The following is a 16,722-nucleotide window of genomic DNA, read 5'->3' on the forward strand; positions in this document are numbered from 1 at the left end:
TATAGATCTACGCATTGGTAAACAATCCGAAGACGATCACTTTCATTTCTATAGATCTACGCATCGGTAACCAATCTGAAGACGATCATTTTTAATTTCTATAGATCCACACATCGGTAACCAATCCGAAGACGATCACATTCATTTCTATAGATCTATGCATCGGCAACCAATCCGAAGATGATCACCTTCATTTCTGTCGATCTACGCATCGGTAATCAATCCGAAGACGTTCATCTTTATTTATGTCGATCTACGCATCGGTAATTAATCCGAAGACGATTATTCTGCATATCTAAAAAATTTGCATCATTCTCACTTTAACATTTCAAATGCACTTTAATACATGTGTTTGTTATTGGACAAAATTTAGGTCCTTATATTTACTTATCTTTTACCTGATAACATGAAAACGAATACCATTGTTATTCATATTTTCATATTTTTCAAGTAAAATATAATTAAATAAGGGCAGCTGTAGTACCCTAATTTTGTACAATTTATTTAAAAATAAATCAAAAAAGGAAATATATATTAAAAAGGGAAATAAAATAATTACAATGATTAGGCTTATCAATTTACAATACCAAATCAGTTTACAATTACAATTCTAAAATTAAATCAAATTACAATTTCATATTACAATCAAATTGCAACCAAAAATAAAACCAAATTAAATTGCAATAAGATTTAAACCAAACTAAATTAAGCCTTTGGCTCTGTTTTGTTGCTGTTGTTGCCTCTCTGTTTCTGATGCAGTGTTTGGCTCTGTTTTGTTGCTGCCTTTCTGTTTCAGATGCAGTGTCATTGACCTTTGCTTTGTAACTAATTAGAGAATCATAAAAACATAATTTATAAGTCATTATTTGTACACATTATGCAGAACTAAATGACAAATTTTTGAGTTTAAAAAAAGAAACTAAAAGACAAATAAAAGCTCAGCAATGAACAGATCATAACAAATAATCTAAAATTATGAAGGCATCAAAGGTGCAGAAAAATGCAAATGATGAGCTAAGCAATCAAAACATCAAACAGGAAATTGATGGAGAAGGATAAAGGCAGGCAAAAAAGCAACTAAACTGATCAAAAACTCTATAAAAACACCTTATCAATTTCAAAAGGGGGAGACCGGAGATTAACACTACTGATAGAAAAAACACATAGAAAGAAGAAGATAAGTAAGAAATCATCAGAGGGTGCATCAGTAACAAACAACAAATAACAATCGAACATGTATTTTTTTATACAATAAATTTGTTTCTTGATCTTCATTGTACAACTACTTTTTGTTAAAAAAAATGTAGATTTTTTTTTTTTAAATCAAGCATAACGGGAAAAACATAAAAAGATTCAAACCTACGACATGCTGTCATCGTCGAAAACGTTGTTGCCGTGGTCGCTGCGGTCGCCGTCACCGTTGGCGTTGTGGCCGTCGTCGCTGTTTCCTTGTTCGTCCTCATTCTCCTCTTTTCCAGTCGATGCAACTGTCACATTTCCCCCCTCTACTTTCAAAATCGTAGGAACATAGAATGGGTAAGGAAAGAGGTGGTTTGGGGCTGAAAAGTAACATTAAGGTTTTGCTCATGAACGATTTCTCAGCTTTGTTAATCACTGAATGGGTTTGCTATGGAAAGCGGCCTCCCCCCCTCTAATTAGGGTTTTCTGTTTTAAACTTTGTTTTTTGTTTAAGTTAGTTTCGGCTTGGGACTCCTTACTACTATTCATTTTAATCTAAGTCCATATGTAACTCAATCCATTTAAATCGATTCTTTTTATTTTACTAATCTCAACTCATTTTTATTTTACTAATCTCAACCCATTTTTATTTTACTAATCTCAACTCATTTTTATTTTACTAATCTCAACCCATTTTTATTTTACTAATCTCCACAAGTTGTACTACTTGGTGGTTTTGAAACTCAATTTAAAAATCGAGAATAATAAAATATATTTTTTAGAGGATTAAATTAGATGTGGTATCTTCTTTATTCCTTGAGTTTTGGGACACGAGTTGTACAACTTGATCGTCTTAAAACTCGTATTTTAATATATCTATTCAAATCAAACTCTTTTATTTTTCTATTTTGTCAAAACATTTTTTTTAACACAACAAATTTTCTTTAAAACACACTCAACGCATCCGTTTGTTTTTAACTAAGAACTACGTAGCTTTGATTTCTCCATTGCACCAGGAGATACGTAGGAGCAAGATCACATTCTTGTCAATCACATAAATAAAAATTTCTTTTTTTTTTTCCTTTATTTGTTAAGTACATATTTATTTCAAAATCTTATTTTAAATATAGTAAGAATTGTTATTCATATTTAATAATAAAGAAAAATGAATATACTTAAGTTAAAATTAATTTTGCACAATTAATTATAGGTAACCGTTGATGTCGTATGGTGTTAATACCTTCCCTACGCATAATCGACTCCCGAACTCAAAATTTGGTTTCAAAGACCACATTTTTTTATTTTTACTATTTTAAGGATTTCCCAATATTTTCCCTATTTTAAAATAAATTTTGGTGGCGACTCCATTGAATTCGAGAAATACTCGAAATTTTAGGCTGCGACACTCGAATATATATTATATAACTTTTTATCGGTCTCTACTGTTTATTGCTTCATTGATTATAATTTGGGACCTTTTCTAGCAAAGCTTTTTTCCTTTTAATTGACTGCAAAGCATCCTTTACTTGACATACGTTGATAGAGAAACAACTATCATTGAATCATTCTTATTCTTGCTAATCTAGATCATTAGATCTTGTAAAAAGAATAAGTCTAGATTATTATATTAGAGTTGCTTAGATCATCTCCGATGAAAGTTGCTTTCACAATAGAGATTCATCTTATTAGCTATACATCTTAATCGGAGGATAAAAAAAAGGGACAAATAGATACCAATACTTGTAAAGGTATATTCTCTTACATTCGGGTTCCACAGTTAAAAATTGAATGATAATATTATATGAGACAAATGAATGTGGTGGTGTATTGATTTTCTTTAATTTAATGATTGTATAAAGTTGTTACGATTAATTTGGTAGTTTTTGTAGAAGTATTAGGTGGGAGTAATTGAATGTTTACTAGTGATTAATAATTAAAAATATATATAAGTAATATTATATATGTATGTATCATTTAAACGCTATTTTAAGGTAGCCGCCATTTCGGATGTTTTAATTACAACTTTTTTAAGTTCAAATTTTATTTATAAAAAACATAAACATAACAGGGTGACATAGACCTAACTCGGAAAAAAAAATGCAAAAATATTCGTTAAATCATGTAGATTTTTTGATATTTGGGCGAAAATTATATAATATAATTTCTTTTGCATATTTTTTTTCTGTCTTATAATTAACTTATGTAATCGGCTTTTCATTAATGCTAGAACGACGTGTTTTGTTATCATCGAACAAACATAAAACCCCTTTATATCTCCAAGTCATGAACTAGTATGGAATTTAAATAATTGTCAATAAGAATAACATTTGGACTTGATATTTTTGACACTACAGCCTTTGAGTGTAAACTAACTTCCGAATTCAAAATTTTTTGAGGGTTTTGGAAATATTTCTCCTATAAAATTTGCATCACTTCAACAATCAACAATATTCATATATGGATATTGATGATCTTCGCATATATGCTCTATGGTAAGTGTAGTAGATAAACTGAAATCAAATACCTCACGAATTATATTTTTAAGACTTTATGTAGCGTGGACCTCATATTCCTGAGATGTCTATGGAATGATTTCTATACCCCCCCAAATTAATTGAACCTCAATAAGAAGCTTCTTCAAAAAATTTATCAAAATTTTCCTAATATAGGGGAGATTCTTGAACAGCAAAGATGTCATCTAGTTCAACGTTTGGGACATGATCAACAAAGGTAGATTTAACAACACGATGAGTATATTAATGTGATTATCTTTGCTTTTACCTTTACTTTCAAAATTGTTCAAAGTCATGTTTTTAGGGACATACTGAAGTAATAATGTAAATCTCAAGAAATAGGGGATTTTAATTGTGACCCTTTTAAAATTTTGATTCTTGTGGAAAATTTAAATTAACTCAAGAACAATTTTGGTTGATATAGACTGTCCAAAATGTTATGGATATGTTAGAAGTAAATAAAACAGATTAGTTTACACTGAAGTGTGATTTGTGTGCAAATAATTAAAGATAAGGGATAGAAAGATCACACACACAAAATATACAGGTTCACCAAACTCGGGCTAGTCCAATCTTCACAATCGTGAGATTTTCACTATGTGCTTCAAAACTAGAATATTCTCCTTCACACCTTTTCTCTTGATCACACCTTGTTCAATTACAATCATCACCTTTCAACCTTGAAAAGATTTTACAGTCACATTTCATTATGAAATGGATTTTTACTAACACATTCAATCTAACATAAAAAATAGACTTGACTTATAAATGATGTGTATAACAAAAATATTGATCCACAAATATAGTGAAGAGAGCTGGAGTTTACTTGAAGAGTTTTTGACTTGTTCTTACTTGAACAAGTGTTGATAGATTTGCAAATTTAACTCTTAATTTTATCTTCCAATTGATCTTCAATTTACAGATGATAAGAGGCTTTGCATATTTAGTTTAAACTTAATATATCAATTAGACACAGAAACCAACTGTCAGATATGTTTTAAAACAATTAAACATATGTTTATATTGTTATCAAGAACGTTCTTGACAAAAATTTACAAGTACAATGTATTAAAATTATGCAAAGCATTATGTAAAGTAATGTAAACACAATGTATTTACATCTTTGCTCCCAACTCATTAATCTGGAGATCAATTTGATAATCAATCTAGATGTTATTTTCCTCTTATGGGTATTTAGCTTGATTTTGAGCTTAACCATTGATTTGAGCAATTTTATTACTCTTTAAATTGTGGTTTGGACTATGGAAAATGATTTGTTTTAGTTTTTGTCTTTAAGAAAGAATATCCAGAATGTTTTTTTGTAAAATCAAAACATTATTGGTTTTGTGTTGTATGAAAAATGTGGATGAGTGATTGAATGACTATTTAGTGTCTTTCCTTTGTCTTAGAGATGTGACAAGTTTTCTGCAAAAAGTGCAACAACAGTGTCCTTTTCATCTTGCTCACAACTCAGCAAGCTGGAGATTGATATGAAGGTTGTTTTGCTTCTTTGGACCTTCCGCTAGACTTTTCTGGGTTTGATTGTTGTTTTAAATAGTCTTGATATTATTTTATCTGAAGATTTGGACTATGGAAAATGATTCATTTTATTTATGCCCATAAATGAAATAACCATAATGATCTTGTAATAAACCAGAATGATCTTGTAATAAACCAAAAATGATCATTTGATAAACCATAATGATCTTGTAGTAAACTAGAATGATCTTGTTATAAATCAAAATGAACTTGTTAAATTTATCATCAATTTGGAGATCAATCTGCAAATCAATATGCATAACATTCTAGTGAATTTTCTTACATCATTCTTTTGCTGAAGCAATAATTCATAATTTTTATCTTGGTATTGTTCATGGTGTGTATTGTCCATCAATTATCACTAAAATGCTCTAGTATAAGTATGTAAGTATTAGACATTTTTTTCATGAAGATGTCACAACAAGAATTTATTGAATTTGTGAGGGCCAAAAGCCCTCACAAAGGAGTGGAAGCAGTCAAAAAGGAGATATTTGTGGCAGCCAAAACGGCCACAAAATTTGAAAATTTCGTTGCCATTTGTGAAGGCAAAGGCTGCCACAAAGTCCTTATTTGATGAGGGCTTAGGCCGCCACAAATGTCTCATGTTGTGAGGGTTTAGACCGCCACAAATGTTAAAGATGATAATAAAATTAAGCTTTTGTAGGGCCTAGGCTGCCACAAATGTCTCCTTTTGTGAGGGCTTAAGCCGCCACAAAGGATGCAACGGATAAAAAAAATAAATATTTTGTGAGGGTTTAGGCCACCACAAAATTTTGACTTTATTAAAAAAATAATTTTATTAAATTTGAAATTAATATTAAAAAATGATATTATATGTAATAAATTAATATCAATATAAATTAAAAATATAATATTATAATTTAATTATAATTTAATTAAAATTTAAAATATAATATTTAAATTTAAAATAAAATAAATTTAAATTAAATTAAATTAAATTTAAAAATTAAAATAACTAGTATATATAAAAATATAATATTAATATTAATTAAAATAATTACTACCAAACCAAATAAAAACATTCCAAAATTAATAAATCATGTCTTACAAACCCAAAATTAAACACACCATAATTAAATAGGACAAGATATAATGTGTTCATACAAACTAAAAATAAAATTATCAAATTATTCAAGTACATCAATCATCGTAATAATTCATTTGATCAATCTTTCTACTCCCTCCATCATTATTTGCTGGAATGTTACCCGACGATATAAGTCCATCAAAAGTATTATTAATTTGTGTTGGAGGAGAGATCATGGTTTGAAATTGGATTTTATCTTCAATTACACCACCACTAGTCGAAGGAGGAGCCATAGCTGGTTGAGGTTGATTTAAATCTGGTCTGATCAAGCTAGCTGTTGGCATAGTTGATCGGTATAGAGTTTGATCTGGTTGAGGTTGAGGAAGTTGATGTGAAGATAACGGAACATACTGATAATTATTAAAATATTGTTGCTGCTGAAACATTGGCTGTTGTTGTTGCTGGAAGGCAGAGTTCGAAGGATCCTGTGTTGCTGTTGGAAATTTGGAGGCGGTTGCTGCTTTTGGGAGTATTGAGAGTAATTTTGTTGCTGCTGGAATAGTGGTTGTTGATGCAAGTACTGAGACCGAGGCGAGAACTGCTGATGAAACACATGAGGAAATGAAAATTGTTGCTGTTGAAACTGTTGTTGCTGCTGAAACTTCTATTGCTGCTCTTGAAACTTTTGTTTCCATTCCTCATTTAGTTTATCAATTATTGCTTGTATCAGCTGTTGTGTCTTTTCTTCTTGCTCAGTTGCCCATTGTTCCTTTAACTGGTCAAGATTATCTACCGACGGACGATAAGATCGATCCGTACTAGCATAAGAAGAAGACGTCTCAGTCTGAATATAGCTTGTTGGACCTTTCACAAATGTTGACGATAAACTACTGACACCCAACACACGTCCTTTGTACTTGCCACCACTAATGTTCATAAAACTTGCGGTCTCTTTTTGCTTCCGCTGCACTGGACCAGCTCGCTGGACCAATGTTAAAGTATATAAATTTTTGTAGGAACTCAACTACAACTCTTTTTAATAACTAACAACAAATATTAATAATGTTTTTTTTTAAATAGTTATATTAAAATCAATAAGTTTTACATGTGTTTCAAATTTTTATTTATCATATATTATGTAAACAACATAATTTCTATTATTTTTACTAATCTATATTTAAAATATATAAAATACTAATTTGATGTCAGGTAGTGCCTGACTTGAAGCTTTCACACAGCTGAGAACTCTTCGAAGTATACACAATATCACCACTGTCAAAATAAAAATTCAATAGTATTCATTAAATAAATAATTTTAAATCAAAAATAAAATTAAAAAACTAAATATGTAATATAAACTTACCAAAATTCAAGATAGTAAAAAAAAAGCTTGGAGAAATAATTTTTGTAGAGAGAAGGCGGAGAGAAAATTTAGAAAGAAAGTTTAGAGAGAAGATTGAAGTGAAAAATGATAAGAGGAGTGAAATGATATTTATAGAACATTATTGATCCTTTGTGGCGGCCAAAACAGCCACAAAAGCCAACGGTAACTCAATCCTTTGTGGCGCCTTTAACGATCAGAAAATAAGGCATTTGTGGCGGCCTAAGCAGCCACAAAGTGCAACAGAACAATGGACATTTGTGGCGGCCTTTACAGCCACAAACTGCATCAGACCAATGATTTTGTGGCGGCCTGGATGGCCACAAATGCCTTGCCTTTGTGGCGGCCTTTACCCTCACAAAGGGTTGATTTTACATCTGAAAAAGCCCTAACAAAGAACTACAATTTCAGTTGGATTTTGTGGCGGCCTAAGCTCTCACAAAATGACAACGTTGTAATTTTGTTAGGGCTTAGACAACCACAAAATCCAGCTGAAATTGTAGTCTTTTGTGAGGGTTTTTTTCAGCCACAATAAAGACCAATTTAAATTTTAGTTTTTGTGAGGGCTTTTTCGGTCACTAATTTGTGAGGGTTTTTTTCGGCCACAAAATATTTATAAATTGGCCACAAAATGAGTGTTTTCTTGTAATGTGTTATATTAAAGATGCAATAATTATTCTCTTGAATAGTTGATACATGATATATTTCTTTTGAGATCTTTTCATTATTGAGTAGATATTTATGCACTTGTTGATGTGAAAATCTTCTTGCTTGTACACTTATGCAATTCATGTTTTTTAAATAAAACTCAGTTGCAATCATTATTAGATCACTATTCATAAAAATTCATCATTTATTTCATAAGGTTTGTTATCATTAAAAGATATATCAAAAAGTTTTTTCCTCAACACATACTTCTTAACCAACTTCTTTATTGCTGCAACATCATCAACAGAGTGAGTTATTCCATTACCATTAATATATTTTTAACATTTATCTATAGAATATCTTACAACATTACATGTTTCACAAAACAACGAATTTTTTAATAATCAATGAAACAAAAATTGCATAACCTTTACGTTCTATAAGAACATGATCTTTCAACTCTTATATCATGTCTAAATCGACCAAACTCGAGCAAAATGTCACAATTTTTTTGAGTTGTTGGCTTCATCAAAAGATATAGGGGTTTCAATTCTAGAAGCCAATGTGAAAATGACCTTTGGTCTTAAATATTTCTAAGGCAAATTGTAGATACGAATCCGACACTAAATCTTTCTGTCTTGCCAAATCCAAATGAAAATCTTTGGTCTAAGAGAAAACACAAAGAAGACCTTATTTTAAATTTCAAGTTCCAACTATTTAAACACTTTTCAACAACAATACTTCGATAGAAAAAAAAAAATAAAAGTTAAATAAAGTTTTAGTCCCGATAAAATCTTAATATTATCTTTTAATCCCAAAGAGAACTTTGTTCAACTTTTAGCCTCTAAAGTTTTTTGCCTGATCATTTTTTGGTGTATGTTTTTATGTTAACTAGTGTGTCATTCAAATATTTTAATAAATTTTTGAAAACATGTTTAGAATAATATATGAATCTTCGCGCAGTTTTTTATTTATAACAAGCAATGAATTAAATATAATTTTTTAAGCACCAAAAGTTTAAAAATTTATATTCAAATATTTCATTCTTAAAAAATTTTAATTCTTGTAAAGAAGATGTTTATAATGTTTTAAACATGACTAAAAAAATTATTCAGAAACTTAAAGTCTGCACACAAGTTGACTTAAAACTTAAAAGCAAGGACAAAATAAAATGATGTAAACTAAAAGTTGAAGAAATTGTTTTGAAGGACTAAAGACAAAATCTTTAAAGGGACTAAAATTATTTAACCATAAAAATAATATGATAAAATGTTTCACACTAGGAGTCCAACATTAAGTTATAACAACAATACGCCAATATTAGAAAAAATAATTAAGAAGAAAAAAGATATGCATTAGGTGGTTGGACTCATTGGTTTCAAATGTTAAATATGTCATGTGAAACAAATATTTTAGGGTTTAAAGAAAGTTATTTGGGTTAGATTTGAACGTGAATGAGTTTGTTAAAACAATTATTGAATCTGTAACAAGAATTAACCAACAAAACAGAAAACTAACAACTGCAGAATCAGAATTAGAACGAAGAACATTCTTGGTTTACAACTGTAGAACCAGAACAGAGACGGAGAATATTATTCGTTTGAACTGAAACGAAGAATGTTCTTCATCGGGACTAAAACAAAGAATGCATAACCAAAACTATGACAAAGAATGTTATTTGTTGATAGTATAAAACTTTTAACACTAATTTTACCTAAAAAATATAAAGATAATGCATTACAAAGTAAAATTATATTACAAAGTGATTTAATTATAACTTGTCATTTAATTATCATTGATTAAAAATGTATTATATTATATGATGTGATTGATTGTATAATTAAAATTGAATGATTGTGTAAAACTATATATTTTTCCATTTTCGGGCATTACTTACGATATGAGAATACTAAGTCAATCTTGGTTCCAAGTCAACGAAACTTTATTAATTAGCAGACGAAGTCACGAAGAGATCATATATTTTCCGAATCATAGTATAAATAAATGAAAGCATTGCAGGGAACTAGTCAATTGAAATCTCGCGCAATGGAAATGAAACAAAATCTCACACAATTATTCCAAATTTTCATACTCACAATACCCATGCTAAGAGTATTAGCATCTAATGAATCCCTTTATAAATCGCTACCCGGTTGCAAAAACACATGTGGAGATGTTAAAATTCCATATCCATTTGGCATATCCAACACATCATCACCAAATGAAAATCTCTGTATTCTAGAACCCAAATTTAATCTCACATGTGAGAACGACACAAAATTAATTTGGGGCAATATACAAGTTACCAACATTAACATCACCGAAGGACAACTTGAAATGTTGTTTTTTGTGTCGAGTTATTGTAATAGCGAAAATTCCAATAGACCCACGTTAGGCACTGCCGGTTTCACCATATCAAGCAAAGAAAACAAATTTATAACCGTTGGTTGTGATAGTTACGGTTATCTCAATAGTATTGACAACAAAGAAATATATTCAACGGGTTGCTTAACAAGGTGTTACGGTAATAGAAATCAAATTGAAAACGGAACATGTTCGGGTATTGGTTGTTGTCAAGTTGATATTCCACCAAATATGAGAAATATAAGTGTACAAGTTTTTGATTTTCCTAATTCAACCGATTCTTTTGGATGTAGTAGTTCTTTTATTGTCAAAGATGGATATTATAATTTTTCGGTTACTGATTTGAACGAATTTCCTTATAAGAATGTTCCTCTGATTATTGATTGGAGTGTTGGAACAAAAAATTGTGAGGCCTCAAAGGGTGATGATGATTATGCTTGCAAGGCAAATAGTGATTGTGAAGATGATATTGAGGGCATTGATTTTGGTTATCGATGTAAATGTAAGCGCGGTTATGATGGAAACCCGTATCATCCAGATGGCTGCACAGGTAATTAATTAATTTTTTATCCAAGCAAAGGTAATTAATTTAATTCAGCTTATGAATTTTCAACTATATAGTTTTTCTTTATTGTTGTTTAATTGGTTTAGTAAGTCAAACTTTGAAAAGTTTATGTTAGTGTGTGTTTGTTTAAAAAAAAATAATTGTAGTTTTTATCATATATTTTTGTCTACTTGAAAAAATTTGTAAAATTGATATTCTTATTTTAACCTTAAATAATTTTAGTTCATTTATCGGTTTGTTTTACTAAAATATGAAGATGTTACATATTTTAAATAATGGAATATATAATACGATGTTTTTAAACAATAAAAAAATTGAAATTACAATAAAATTATATAAAATTTCAGTTTTAATTTATAAAATTATTTATTTTTGTAATTTAATTAATAACAAATAATTAATTAATGCATCTAGATTTTAGTTTTATGGTGAAAAAAATTATTTAAATGAATTAATTTTATAAAATTGATTTTACTTAAAAGTGAGTTGAATATAAAGTAATTTATATTTAAATACATTTATATAAAAAATAAGTTGAACAATAAATTTAAATATAAAAATAACTTATAAAGTACTCAATTATAAATCATAATTTCAAATTAAAATTAATTTTATTTAAAAATAATTAATCATGTCAAAATTATTTTTATATATTTACAATCAATTTGCGTGACGGAAACATCAAACTAAACATATACTTAGTGATGTTGACAAGTTTATGTTATTAGAATTAGTTTTTATATAGTCCATATTTGATAAACAAAAATCAATATGATATGCGTATGATAATGACACTAGAACCAATATGACAATATATTAGTGCAACAAGAAAAAGACTAAAGTATTATACCCAAAAAGAAAGAAAGAAAAAACTAAAATAAAGTTTTTATTCATTTTAAGACTAAAAATAAATATATTTGATAAGTAAAAAAGTGGTATATTGTTGTAATTAAAAAAATGTTTAATATTAAATTTTAGTCTTTAGAAAATTGTAGGTAAATAACGATGATTAATTATAATCAGTCATACGTACTCGATTAATTTTTTTTGTAGAGTTTTAAGTTTGATATTATTAATGGAGTATACATAGTTGATTTTAATTGATTGTTACCTACAAGTTTTCAAAGTCAACCTACGTCTCATCTAAATTTATGTCTATTATTTATCTTATTTTTTTTTGTCAATTATTTGATTACTCAAACGTCATAAGTGTTTTATGTAATTTCATTCATTAATTATGCTTCAAATATTTAATTGTAATTTTTTTAAAAAGAAATTTAGAGTGTGTTTTGGATGAAGTAATTTATTTAGTGAATATAACTTTTCAGGAGAATTTAAATCCTTCAAGCAAATTATCCTGTTTGTATAATTTTTAAAATGAAGGAATTTAATGATATATTTTGACAAAACTAAATTTAAAAAATTTTAAATATCACATAAAACTAAAATATTTCAAATTTCCTATTTACTTTATAATATATAAATAATGAAATTATCCTTATAATATTTGTAAGTTTATCATTTTGACCCTATTTATTTCAAATTTTACATATTAGTCCCTATATTTTATTTTTGCAAATTGGTCTCTAAAAATTTGCTAAAAAAAGTCTATAAAGTTTTCCAATATTTCAGTTTTGACCTAAATTAAATTTTTATTTGTTTTAAAATTTTTGAAATTTATAAAAATAGCCTAATTTTAAAAGAACATTTTATTTATCTAAACAATAAAATTTAAAAATAAAAAGAATTCATTTGAAGCATTTGAATTGACTAGAATTTTAATTTCTCTAAATTTCTAATTATCTCATCCAGACACGCTCTTAAATACTCTATTTTCTTAAACACGTGGTTGGTAACTTGAACGGGTATTTGTCAAGGGAGTTTGACCTCTTAAATGATTCTAAATTAATTTGTGAAATTAAACTCTACACACTTGAGATACTCAAGTTTACAACGAAATATTATGTTCTTTAACTTCGTAGAAAAAAACTTTTTAGTTAACAAAACACAAAAAATGTAGGGAAGATATCACGTGTTAACAAAAAAATTATTTCATATATTCATCAGAGTTTGACAATGCAATTATTTTTGTTATATAAACCTGCAGACATCGACGAATGTAAGCCATTGAATAACCGATGCGACAATGGTCAACGTTGTAACAACACGGAAGGAGGTTTCGAATGTTTATGTCTTGAAGGATACTCCAAAAATCGAAATGGAAAAGGGTGCCATAGTCGAAATATAGTTGCAAAAGTTGCCATTGGTAAGCACCAAAACATATCGCCAATTTATTTTCAATACAAATTTTATTACAATTTTAAATAGAAATATAAAATGAGAGAAAAGTAAAAAAGAAAAATATATTAAATTATGAGAGTTATTAAGTACTTCAAATGATACATATATAAAACTTACATAGTCAATGTATAATTAATTAATATAACTAACTATATTAATTGACTATTGTACTTAATTTGTATAATTAATTAATATGTCTAATATCACATCACAAGTTGAAATATCTTTCCTATACTTTTAGTTAGGAACTTACAAAATGTCCAATGTCAAAAATATATAAACTACAAAAAGAATATAAAATATTGAAATTTATCGACTAATTTTTTTTAACCATCCATATTCTTTTATAGATAAAATATAAAATATTAATTAAGATTAAAAATAATGAATTTTACTTAATAATCTATTTCTTTATAGCCATAAGTTAGAATATGTCAAATTAGGCAAATTATAAAAAAAAAAAATTAATATCCTCAAAATTTGTGTTTTAGAAAAACTTGGACAAATATTTTATCTTGATTGAAGAACCCAATTAACACCCTTCTTTTTTGAACCAATTAATACCCTTCAAAAGAAGATTTTCTCGAATGCATTGATGTCTTTGCATCCTTTTTTATATCCACTCCTTTCAATAGATCTTGAGGAATCTTTTTAATTAGAGTGAAAAAGGAGGAGGAGATTGTGATGGTTGTGCTGGGGAATGATGGATTATGTCTCCCATTTAAAGAAAGAAACAAGAGATTCTGATTTGAGAAATAAAAAATATATTTTGGCATAATTTTTCTGACAAATATATTCTCTTTGATACATATTTGTCTTTTTTTTTTATCATTATTATTATGAGATAATTGTAAGTTAAAATTTGAGAGAAAAAAAAGATGAAAATGAACAAATTGTTTATACTATATTTAAGTGAAGTGAAAGTGAAGATATGATATGCACACAACAAGGATATAAAAAAAAATCATTTATTTTTGTGGGAGAAGAAAGAGAAGAGATATATAATAATGTTTTTTTTATATGCGATAATTGCTGCATTTTTTAAATATTGGAGAAATGAAGAGAATAAAATTAATAAATTATTCAAGTATCACATAGGAAAGAAAAAATAAATCAATCAAATTGCAATGAAAATTTTCTAAAAAAAACATAAAATGAGATTAAAAAAAGTTTTAAATTATGACAAAATTGTTCAAGTACATCAAATGATATATAAGAGTTATTTAACTAATTTATAATAATTAATTAATATCATTAATAGTGACTATTAACTTGTATAACTAACTGATATATCTAATAAACTTATTAATATATAGTATATATCATAGTTCTAAATTGTGCTTCCTAGCTAGTCTTATATAAAGATTTTAAATGTCTTTGCAATGGAAAATAATTTCAATTGTAATTGTAGGACGATCAGTAGCATATAGCTGTATTTTGTCACAATATCAAATGTTATAGAGTAAAATTTCACATGCAATTTAAAACCATAATAATATATGTATGTATGATTCAACATATTAGCTTGTTGATATTATTAATTTCTTGAACAATTTAAGAATTGATTTCAACAAATTTCAAATGCAGGAGCAAGTGCAGGAATCATGATTCTATTTTTGGCGATTTCATCGCTATACTTAACACACCAAAGAAGGAAACTCATGAAACTAAAAAAAAAATTCTTCCAACAAAACGGTGGTTTCATTTTACTACAACAACTCTCCACAAGAGAAGATTCATCACAATCAGCTCAAATATTCACAGAACAGGAACTCAAAAAAGCCACAAACAACTACGATGAAAGCTTAATCATCGGTCGAGGTGGTTTCGGTACAGTCTTCAAAGGCTTTTTATCAGACAACAAAATCATTGCTGTCAAAAAATCAAAAATAATCGACGAAAACCAAATCGAACAGTTCATAAACGAGGTTGTTGTTCTGTCTCAAATAAATCATAGGAATGTTGTGAAACTTATAGGTTGTTGTTTGGAAACAGAAGTTCCTTCATTGGTCTATGAATTCGTTAGCAACGGTACGCTTTTCGATTTCATACAAAATACGAAAGATCAAACAAATAACACGACATGGAAAACACGTTTAAGAATTGCAGCAGAAGCAGCTGGTGCATTATCTTATCTACATTCTTCTGCAGCAATACCAATTATTCATAGAGATGTTAAAAGTACCAACATTCTCTTAGATGAAAATTTCACTACAAAAGTTTCTGATTTTGGTGCTTCAAGATTAATTCCACTTGATCAAACAGAAATAGCAACAATGGTGCAAGGAACACTTGGTTATTTAGATCCTGAGTATATGCAAACACATCAACTAACTGAGAAAAGTGATGTTTATAGTTTTGGTGTTGTTCTAGCAGAGCTTTTAACAGGGGAGAAACCAATTTCTTTTAATAGGCCAGAAGAAAAAGTTAGTCTTGCTATGAATTTTCTGTCTTGTTTGAAAAAAGATGGAATTTTGGAAGCTATTCAAGATGGAATGTTGAATGATGAAAACAAGAAGGAGATTAAGGAGGTCTGTTTTCTTGTTGCAAGGTGTTTGAGGCTTAGAGGGGAAGAAAGGCCTAGTATGAAGGAAATTGCTATGGAATTGGATGGTATAAGGTTAACGGAGAAACATCATTGGAATGATGGAGAAGCGAATTTTGAGGAGAGTCAATATTTGCTTCATTTGGGATCTTCTAGTGTTCTTGAAATTGGTGATAGTAGTAGTAACTTTGGATATACTGGTGGGTATGATAGTTTGAAAGATCAACCATTGATTGCTTTGGATGATGGAAGATGATTGATGACATATGACCAAATATAATCTTTCTGGTTTTGGTGTTCGATATATGTCAATATCTGATATTGTTACATCATCGGAATATCAATTAATTGATTTTCTAAAACTATTATAAGTTTGGATGTGTCTCTATTTTTCACAGGTTCTATTTTTGTTTATTGATTTTAATGGGTTTGTAATTAGATTTTGTGTTATGTTTGGTTGAGCCATTGAATTTGTAAATTTGATTTCATTTTATTGATAATATTTATTACGTATTTTATTCAATAAGTAGTTGCAATGCTTTCATGATAGGATCAATAAAATTAATTTCTATGTTATTATAGAAATAGGATTTAAATATATTTTTGATCTTTACAATTATAATTTTTTTTTTAATCTGC

The 16,722-nt window shown here is 28.2% G+C and overlaps 1 protein-coding gene across 1 annotated transcript; it reads left to right on the forward strand.

Moving 5' to 3' along the window:
- The first annotated feature begins 10,318 nt into the window (after positions 1-10,318).
- Positions 10,319-16,445, forward strand: LOC101494796 (wall-associated receptor kinase 5-like). Its single transcript, XM_004498387.4, has 3 exons — positions 10,319-11,222; positions 13,345-13,503; positions 15,126-16,445. Exons 1-3 carry the CDS (start codon positions 10,355-10,357, stop codon positions 16,337-16,339), a joined length of 2,241 nt encoding a protein of 746 aa, XP_004498444.4. The 5' UTR covers positions 10,319-10,354; the 3' UTR covers positions 16,340-16,445.
- Positions 16,446-16,722: the final 277 nt, after the last annotated feature.

Source organism: Cicer arietinum, chromosome 4, assembly GCF_000331145.2.
Source record: "Cicer arietinum cultivar CDC Frontier isolate Library 1 chromosome 4, Cicar.CDCFrontier_v2.0, whole genome shotgun sequence".
Lineage (NCBI taxonomy): Eukaryota > Viridiplantae > Streptophyta > Magnoliopsida > Fabales > Fabaceae > Cicer > Cicer arietinum.

What these genes read in the sequence shown, in the direction of transcription:
- LOC101494796 (XM_004498387.4), top strand. Translation starts at nt 10,355, where the DNA reads ATGGAAATGAAACAAAATCTCACACAATTATTCCAAATTTTCATACTC. An exon ending in TCATCCAGATGGCTGCACAG is followed by an intron (nt 11,223 to 13,344) that starts GTAATTAATTAA and finishes ATAAACCTGCAG; the next exon opens with ACATCGACGAATGTAAGCCA. An exon ending in AGTTGCAAAAGTTGCCATTG is followed by an intron (nt 13,504 to 15,125) that starts GTAAGCACCAAA and finishes TTTCAAATGCAG; the next exon opens with GAGCAAGTGCAGGAATCATG.